This window comes from Salmo salar, chromosome ssa07, assembly GCF_905237065.1.
Source record: "Salmo salar chromosome ssa07, Ssal_v3.1, whole genome shotgun sequence".
Taxonomy (NCBI): domain Eukaryota; kingdom Metazoa; phylum Chordata; class Actinopteri; order Salmoniformes; family Salmonidae; genus Salmo; species Salmo salar.
In genome coordinates, this window is record NC_059448.1 from 27,951,095 (window position 1) to 27,961,155 (window position 10,061).

The 10,061-nt window shown below is 40.7% G+C and overlaps 1 protein-coding gene and 1 non-coding gene across 3 annotated transcripts; one reads left to right on the forward strand and one right to left on the reverse strand.

Moving 5' to 3' along the window:
- The first annotated feature begins 201 nt into the window (after positions 1 to 201).
- LOC106609020 (transmembrane 4 L6 family member 4) lies at positions 202 to 5,889 on the forward strand. 2 transcript variants are annotated; one of them, XM_014207349.2, is made up of 5 exons: positions 202 to 698; positions 1,212 to 1,277; positions 1,846 to 1,997; positions 5,202 to 5,388; positions 5,502 to 5,889. In XM_014207349.2, exons 1-5 carry the CDS (start codon positions 504 to 506, stop codon positions 5,508 to 5,510), a joined length of 609 nt encoding a protein of 202 aa, XP_014062824.1. In that variant the 5' UTR covers positions 202 to 503; the 3' UTR covers positions 5,511 to 5,889. The 2 variants fall into 2 exon arrangements, with proteins under 2 accessions (XP_014062824.1, XP_014062825.1); XM_014207350.2 differs by having other exon boundaries at positions 212 to 698; positions 5,499 to 5,889.
- A 403-nt stretch (positions 5,890 to 6,292) lies between these two features.
- trnaw-cca (transfer RNA tryptophan (anticodon CCA)) lies at positions 6,293 to 6,364 on the reverse strand. The gene has a single exon. It is a non-coding gene; the product is annotated as a tRNA-Trp (tRNA).
- Between the last annotated feature and the right edge of the window lie 3,697 nt (positions 6,365 to 10,061).

The window sequence follows — 10,061 nt, forward strand, 5'->3', positions numbered from 1 at the left end:
GCACTTGTCCTCCAGCTGCTGCAGAAGCTACCGGCACCTAGTGGTATTATGAGTAGTGGCACACAGGCTACTTTTTAAGTTGTATGTCATCTCTCATGGTCAGTGACAGGGACGGGTTCAGCTCAACTGTTTTTAAGTAGGCCTACAACGCAAATGTTAGCACTTGCCACTCCAAAGGTCGGTGCACGGCCCTGGTCACTGGAGTCAATGAGGGGGTGGTCTATAGTTTAGCTTTATCACCTAACTAGCCCCTCCTCTACCAAGCTAACCTCCACCCTAGATACCACCACCAGGATTTAAGCAGATTCGCATCTACCTCTAGAGCCATTCTGTAGCTAGCTGAGATGAGAGCACAGGAGGAGTTGTCTCTGACATTTTGTTGAAATCTTCTGAATTAAAGTACTGTGGAGAGACAACTGAAGTCTACCATATCTCCTTTTTCGTGGAAACCAACAAGGCATTTTTTTCTCCCTCAACGTTGAAGAAACTGTACAACTAGCAACATGTGTACAGGGAAGTGCTCTAAGGTCATTGCGATCTCGCTCTACGTCCTGTCGGGGGTCTCAATCATCTGTAACATCATTGCGTTCTTCCCCGACTGGTCGACGATGTACGCCAAGTTGGACAGAGAAGAAAATGGAGCCCGGATCACCGACGAGGTCAAATACATGGGAGGTGTCATCGGCGGAGGAATCATGGTGAGTTTAAAGTTTAGTTAGACTATTATGTGACTTAATTGGTTTAAAAGGCTTTTGTTCAGTTCCATTTCAATCCAGTCAGTTTGAAAATGTTCAATTGAAATTGATCAAATTTGAATAGAAATGACAGTTTATTGACTGAACTGAAATGGAATTGACCCCAACCCTGGTTTAGACATGCTGATTCTATAGAGTATTGGTCACACCATCACAGGTTTGTGTGGTCATTTCCAAGATAAAAACAATTGAAGTGGAATAATGTAACATTACTGTGACCAACAGTTCCCAAATGTTAATTCCCCTAATGTTGCTGACTATACGTACATTTTAAATATGCTGTCTCTAAATATGCCTCTCCACACCAACACAGTTGTGATGAAAGTATTCTCAAATGTTTTATTTTGCTATTCTCTCTCTCTCTCTCTCTCTCTCTCTCTCTCTCTCTCTCTCTCTCTCTTCCCAATCTCTCTCTCTCTCTCTCTCTCTTCCCAATCTCTCTCACTCTCTCTTCAGTGCCTTATTCCAGCAATCCATATCCACCTGACTAGTAGCATTGGTTGCTGTGCCAACCGCTGTGGGGTAAGTCTAACTACACTCTAACTACTGCCCCCCCCCAATCCCAACTTTAACCATTCATATCTGATCCTATATCAGTTGTTAAAGACAACTTCTACCTACTTTAAGCCCATAACACCTTAGACAATAAGAGGGTGAGGGGCCTGGGACTATGGGTGGGGCAATGACAGTTACAGCCATAACGGTTAAAGAAAAAATTGCTTGACTTTACCACCCCCTGCTGGTGAAACAGGTGTAATACCAGGAAATAATTTGGCTTCTATGGCCAATGACTGTCCACAAAGTAACACTCACTCACATTATGGTTAGTGTAATTCCAAAATAAAGCAATTTGTAACAAGCAACATACCTCTTTTGGCAAAAACATAACATTACACGATGAATCAAATATATAACTACTGGCTGAGAAACGCACTGTATTTATTCAACCTTTAGTTAAGCCAAGTTTATAGAGGCCCAAATAAATCTTATTTTCTAAGTAGTAAATACACAACAAAGATGAAATGTACAACATACTCAACCTTCTCTTACCCTGACCACTGACCTCTGGATTATCCTTGCTACACTTTAGATGTTCCTGTCCATTGGGTTTGCTGCTGCTGGGGTTGTTGGAGCACTGTACAGTCTGGCTACATCTGCCCTGGGCCTGTCCAATGGACCTATCTGCCTCTTTATGGAAACACCAACATCTGTTCCAGGGTGGGGGAGACCTTTCTTGAACAAGTAAGTTTATTTATGTATTTTATTACTTGTTTAGAATTGTATTTTTATGGTTTATTTTATGTAGGCCGTCATTGTAAATAAGAATTTCTTCTTAACTGACTTGACTAGTTAAATAAAGGTTACATTTATTTTTATTTTTTATTATTCGACCATAAAGGCCTGATTCACACAGTCTGCTCTGAATAGTTGATGTTGAGATGTATCTGTTACTTAAACTCTGTGAAGCATTTAGTTGGGCTGCAATTTCTGAGGCTGGTAACTCGAATGAACTTATCCTCTGGGTCTTCTGTTCCTGTGGCGGTCCTTACAAAGTTCTTGAAATTATCTTGATTGACTGACCTTCAATTCTTAAAGTAGTGATGGACCGTAATTTCTCTTTGCTGATTTGAGCTGTTCTTGCCATAATATGGACTTTGTCTTTAACCAAATAGAGCTATATTCTGTATACCACCCCTACCTTGTCACAACACAACTGATTGGCTCAAACACATTAAGAAAGAAAAAAAAATCACAAATTAAGTTTTAACAAGGCACACCTGTTAATTGAAATGCATTCCAGGTGAAGGTGGTTGAGAGAATGCCAAGTGTGTGCCAAACTGTCATCAAGGCAAATTGTGGCTACTTTGAAGAATCTCAAATCTAAAATATATTTTGATTTGTTTAACACTTTTTTTGTTATTACATGATTCCATATGTGTTATTTCATAGTTTTGATGTCTTCACTATTATTCTACAATGTAGAAAATAGTACAAATATAGAAAAACCCTGTAATGAGTAGGTGTGTCCAAACTTTTAACTGGTACTGTATATTATCTTTGGAAAATCAGTCTTTGACCTCAATGGGACTACCCGGTAATTTTTTACAATTTATTTTATTTTATTTAACCTTTATTTAACTAGGCAAGTCAGTTAAGAACACATTTTTATTTACAAAGCCGACCTACATCGGCCAAACCCGGATAATGCTGGACCAATTGTGCGCCGCCCTATGGGACTCCCAAACACGGCCGGTTGTGATACAGCCTGAATTGCTACAGAAAAACCACTACTAAAGGACACCAATAAGAAGAAGGGACTTGCTTGGCCCAAGAAACCGCTGGAAATCTGTGCTTTGGTCTGATGAGTCCAAATTTGAGATTTTTGGTTCCAACTGCCGTGTTTTTGTGAGATGCAGAGTAGGTGAACAGATGATCTCCGCATTTGTGGTTCCACCGTGAAGCAAGGAGGAGGAGGTGTGATGGTGCTTTGCTGGTGACACTGTCTGTGATTTATTTAGAATTCAAGGCACACTTAACCAGCATGGTTTCCACAGCCTTCTGCAGCAATACACCACCCCATCTGGCTTGCACTTAGTGGGACTATCATTTGTTTTTCAACAGGACAATAACACATTCCAGGTGAAGCTGGTTGAGATAATGCCAAGAGTGTGCAAAGCTGTCATCAAGGCAAAGGGTGGCTACTTTGAAGAATCTCAAATATAAAATAGATTTTGATTTGTTTAACCTGTTGAGGACAGACGTTCCGCTAGCGGAACACCGTTCCACCTGCGGAACCCCTAGCCAACAGCCAATGGCATCGCACGGCGCGAAATACAAAACCAACTAAAATACCACAATTCAATTTTCTCAAACAATCAACTATTTTACATCATTTTAAAGATAAGACTCTCGTTAATCTAACCACATTGTCCGATTTCAAAAAGGCTTTACAGCGAAAGCAAAACATTAGATTATGTCAGGAGAGTACCCAGCCAAAAAATAATCACACAGCCATTTTCAAAGCAAGCATATGTCACAAAAACCCAAACCACAGCTAAATGCAGCACTAACCTTTGATGATCTTCATCAGATGACACTCCTAGGACATTATGTTATACAATACATGCATGTTTTGTTCAATCAAGTTCATATTTATATCAAAAACCAGCTTTTTACATTAGCATGTGAGGTTCAGAACTAGCATACCCACCAAAAACATCCGGTGAATTTACTAAATTACTCATGAGAAACGTTCACAAAATACATAACAATTATTTTAAGAATTATAGATACAGAACTCTTTTATGCAATCGCGGTGTCAGATTTTAAAATAGCTTTTCGGCAAAAGCACATTTTGCAATATTCTGAGTACATAGCTCGGCCATCACGGCTAGCTATTTTGACACCCACCAAGTTTGGGACAACCTAAACTCAGAATTACTATTAGAAAAATTGGATTACCTTTGCTGTTCTTAGTCAGAATGCACCCCCAGGACTTCTACTTCAACAACAAATGTTGTTTTGGTTCCAAATAATCCATAGTTATATTCAAATAGCTCCGTTTTGTTCGTGCGTTCAGGTCACTATCCGAAGGGTGACGCGCGAGCGCATTTCGTGACAAAATTTTTCAAAATATTCCATAACCGTACTTAGAAGCATGTCAAACGCTGTTTAACATACATTTTTATGCTTTTTCTCTCGTAAAATACAGATAATATTCCAACTGGGCAACGTTGTATTCATTCAAAGGCTGAAAGAAAAAAATTGAGAATTCTCATGACCGTGCATCTCCAGTGTCACTGTCCCTAGGCTGACCACTCACAAATTCTGCTGCTGTTCTTCGCCCAGAGACAGCAGACACCCCATTCCACTTTCTGGCGGCTTTAGAGAGCCAATGGAAGCCTTAGAAAATGTCACGTTACAGCACAGATGCTGTATTTTTGATAGAGATGCAACAGAAGGACAACAAATTGTCAGACAGGGCACTTTCTGTATGGAATCTTCTCAGGTTTTGGCCTGCCATATGAGTTCTGTTATACTCACAGACACCATTCAAACAGTTTTAGAAACTTTAGAGTGTTTTCTATCAAAATCTACTAATTATATGCATATTCTAGTTTCTGGGCAGGAGTAGTAACCAGATTAAATCAGGTACGTTTTTTATCCGGCCGTGAAAATACTGCCCCCATCCCAAAGAAGTTAACACTTTTTTGCTTACTACATGATTCCATATGTGTTATTTCATTGTTTTGATGTCCTCACTATTATTCTACAATGTAGAAAATAGTAAAAATAAAGAAAAAACACTGAATGAGTAGGTGTGTCCAAACTTTTAACTGGTACTGTATGTATATTTATTTTTGCTATGTCTTTGGGCACTAGTCCTGGCTACTGTAAAGAACTTTCTGACAAAAGATAAATATAATTGATTGTTCCTCATTGCAGCAACGGGAGTTACCTGGGCGACAGTGACCTGTGGACAAAGTGTATAGAGCCCAAAGGTGTTGTGGAGTTTAACCTTGGGTTGTTCGCCACGCTGTTGGTGGTGGCAAGTCTGGAGCTGGTGCTGTGTGGAATACAGATGGTCAACGGACTGTTTGGATGCATCTGTGGAACCTGCAGCGGCAGGGAGGTGAGATAGTGTGTGTGTGGGGGTGTTGTTAAGAGAGGGGATGAAAGAAATAAACAAATAAAGGACGGAGGAAAGAAAGAGGATTGGTGTTGACCTCTATTTCCTGCCAGTAGGAAGCGTGATGATCCATGATGACCATCGACTGTGACCATTTTTCAACCACGACCACTTGACCACTTGAGGAACACAAAGAAGAACCGACCACAACCCATCTGTACCTATTTGTCAAGAGGAATGAATGGTTATTGAAGAAAGGTTGACGTATTCACTGTCTCTTCTCTCTATGGCCTACAAAGAGTATTTATAATAGACTTATAATGGCTTAGTGTATTAGGCTGTTCAAAACATATCAGTGACTGTAATAGTCAGTAGTTATGTTCATTGATATGACATTCTGTAAATGTTATGTTTCTCATGTTTCAATATAATTCTATGCATATTTTATGTTATATTTTGCAATACATGCTGGGTGAAATAAAAACAAATTCTGTTTATTCTTTATCTCGTTTTTGACGTTTGTTTATTTTTTTTGTTACTTTCCTGGGTTAAAATGTTTCTCATTCAAATATTTTATTAAATTGTAAGTAAATATGCTCACAGTTGAAGGGTATTATTCAACAGAACATATCATAGCATTATCATTCATTACATGATCATTACCATTACAAATGTAGCCTAGATGAAACAGTATGGAGAAAGAAATAAGTAAGACATTTAAAACTGCAATATGTCACTTTTTGGGCGAATCGGCGAAATTCACATAGAATTTTAAGTTATAAAATGATTATCTGCACTTGCTTGTTTTGTCACATAAACAAACTGTAATTAGGCGAACTATTAGAATTTTTGCAAAGAGGAAATGTCGGATCGATTTCTGCATATTGCACCCTTAAGCAAAATTACATGACCCCGACGTGATTTGAACACGCAACCTTCTGATCTGGAGTCAGACGCGCTACCGTTGCGCCACGAGGTCCATACAGCAGTATGGCTTTGTTTGGTTTATACCACTTCTGGTGACAGTTAGTTGTAGTAAAATAGTTACGTTGTGACAGTTATTTGTTACATTGATAACTACAACTGTACAAAATGGTTCTTCCGATTTGCGAAATGTAGGCTAAATCAAATAAAAATGTACAATATAACGTTTAAATTAAAAACGTTTTGATACCGATACTGTTCAAATGGGATGTACGTTCTTCATTACATAAAAATATAATCATTTCTGGATTCAAAACGTTTTTTTCCCTGAATCCAAATTAACAGTTATATCTAGCTATGTCGTCATTAACAGCATGCATTGCCAAGTGAATTTAAATGTCCGTTCCTTCTCTTCCAGTCACGTAAAAGTCAGTGGCAGGCTAATCTCACTTGGAAAGATAAAAGAAAATGTCGTCGAGGAATGCCATTAAAGTGCAAGCTGTTTCAATAAATTAAAAATCAAATCAAATTTATTTTTATATAGCCCTTCGTACATCAGCTGATATTCTCAAAGTGCTGTACAGAAACCCAGCCTAAAACCCCAAACAGCAAGCAAAGCATGTGAAAGAAGCACTGTGGCTAGGAAAAACTCCCCAGGAAAAACTCCCTAGAAAGGCCAAAAACCTAGGAAGAAACCTAGAGAGGAACCAGGTTATGAGGGGTGGCCAGTCCTCTTCTGGCTGTGCAGGGTGGATATTATAACAGAACATAGTCAAGATGTTAAAATGTTAAAATGTTCATAAATGACCAGCATGGTCAAATAATAATAATCATAGTAGTTGTCGAGGGTGCAACAAGCACGTCCGGTGAACAGGTCAGGGTTCCATAGCCGCAGGCAGAACAGTTGAAACTGGAGCAGCGCAACGGCCAGGTGGACTGGGGACAGCAAGGAGTCATCATACCAGGTAGTCCTGAGGCATGGTCCTAGGGCTCAGGTCCTCCGAGAGAAAGACAGAAAGAGAGAAAGAGAGAATTAGAGAGAGCATATTTAAATACACACAGGACACCGGATAAGACAAGAGAAATACTCCAGATGTAACAGACTGACCCTAGCCCCCCGACACATAAACTACTGCAGCATAAATACTGGAGGCTGAGACAGGAGGGATCAGAAGACACTGTGGCCCCTTCCGATGATACCCCCGGACAGGGCCAAACAGGCAGGATATAACCCCACCCACTTTGCCAAAGCACAGCCCCCACACCACTAGAGGGATGTCTCCAACCACCAACTTACCGTCCTAAGACAAGGCCGAGTATAGCCCACAACGATCTCCGCCATGGCACAACCCAAGGGGGGGCGCCAACCCAGACAGGAAGACCACGTCAGTGACTCAACCCACTCAAGTGACGCACCCCTCCCATGGACGGCATGGAAGAACACCAGTAGGCCAGTGACTCAGCCCCTGTAAAAGGGTTAGAGGCAGAGAATCCCAGTGGAAAGAGGGGAACCGGCAAGGCAGAGACAGCAAGGGCGGTTCGTTGCTCCAGCCTTTCCGTTCACCTTCACACTCCTGGGCCAGACTATACTTAATCATAGGACCTACTGAAGAGATAAGTCTTCAGTAAAGACTTAAAGGTTGAGACTGAGTCTGCGTCTCTCACATTGGTAGGCAGACCATTCCATAAAAATGGAGCTCTATAGGAGAAAGCCCTACCTCCAGCCGTTTGCTTAGAAATTCTAGGGACAATTAGGAGGCCTGCGTCTTGTGACCGTAGCGTACGTGTAGGTATGTACGGCAGGACCAAATCGGAAAGATAGGTAGGAGCAAGCCCATGTAATGCTTTGTAGGTTAGCAGTAAAACCTTGAAATCAGCCCTTGCCTTAACAGGAAGCCAGTGTAGGGAGGCTAGCACTGGAGTAATATGATCATATTTTTTGGTTCTAGTCAGGATTCTAGCAGCCGTATTTAGCACTAACTGAAGTTTATTTAGTGCTTTATCCGGGTAGCCGGAAAGTAGAGCATTGCAGTAGTCCAGCCTAGAAGTAACAAAAGCATGGATTAATTTTTCTGCGTCATTTTTGGACAGAAAATTTCTGATTTTTGCAATGTTACGTAGATGGAAAAAGCTGTCCTTGAAACAGTCTTGATATGTTCTTCAAAAGAGAGATCAGGGTCCAGAGTAACGCCGAGGTCCTTCACAGTTTTATTTGAGACGACTGTACAACCATCCAGATTAATTGTCAGATTCAACAGAAGATCTCTTTGTTTCTTGGGACCTAGAACAAGCATCTCTGTTTTGTCCGAGTTTAAAAGTAGAAAGTTTGCAGCCATCCACTTCTTTATGTCTGAAACACAGGCTTCTAGCGAGGGCAATTTTGGGGCTTCACCATGTTTCATTGAAATGTACAGCTGTGTGTCGTCCGCATAGCAGTGAAATTTAACATTATGTTTTCGAATGACATCCCCAAGAGGTAAAATATATAGTGAAAACAATAGTGGTCCTAAAACGGAACCTTGAGAAACACCGAAATTTACAATTGATTTGTCAGAAGACAAACCATTCACAGAGACAAACTGATATCTTTCCGACAGATAAGATCTAAACCAGGCCAGAACTTGTCCATGTAGACCAATTTGGGTTTCCAATCTCTCCAAAAGAATGTGGTGATCGATGGTATCAAAAGCGGCACTAAGATCTAGGAGCACGAGGACAGATGCAGAGCCTCGGTCTGACGTCATTAAAAGGTAATTTACCACCTTCACAAGTGCAGTCTCCGTGCTATGATGGGGTCTAAAACCAGACTGAAGCGTTTCGTATACATTGTTTGTCTTCAGGAAGGCAGTGAGTTGCTGTGCAACAGCTTTTTCTAAAATTTTTGAGAGGAATGGAAGATTCGATATAGGCCGATAGTTTTTTATAATTTCTGGATCAAGATTCGGCTTTTTCAAGAGAGGCTTTATTACTGCCACTTTTAGTGAGCTTGGTACACATCCGGTGGATAGAGAGCCGTTTATTATGTTCAACATAGGAGGGCCAAGCACAGGAAGCAGCTCTTTCAGTAGTTTAGTTGGAATAGGGTCCAGTATGCAGCTTGAGGGTTTGGAGGCCATGATTATTTTCATCATTGCGTCAAGAGATATAGTACTAAAACACTTTAGTATCTCCCTTGATCCTAGGTCCTGGCAGAGTTGTGTAGACTCAGGACAATGGAGCTTTGGAGGAATACCCAGATTTAAAGAGGAGTCTGTAATTTGCTTTCTAATGATCATGATCTTTTCCTCAAAGAAGTTCATAAATTTATTACTGCTGAAGTGAAAGCCATCCTCCATTTGCGAAGGCTGCTTTTTAGTTAGCTTTGCGACAGTATCAAAAAGAAATTTCGGATTGTTCTTATTTTCCTCAATTAAGTTGGAAAAATAGGATGATCGAGCAGCAGTAAGGGCTCTTCGATACTGCACGGTACTGTCTTTCCAAGCTAGTCGGAAGACTTCCAGTTTGGTGTGGCGCCATTTCCGTTCCAATTTTCTGGAAGCTTGCTTCAGAGCTCGTGTATTTTCTGTATACCAGGGAGCTAGTTTCTTATGACAGATGTTTTTAGTTTTTAGGGGTGCAACTGCATCTAGGGTATTGCGCAAGGTTAAATTGAGTTCCTCGGTTAGGTGGTTAACTGATTTTTGTCCTCTGACGTCCTTGGGTAGGCAGAGGCAGTCTGGAAGGGCATCAAGGAATCTTTGGGTTGTCTGAGA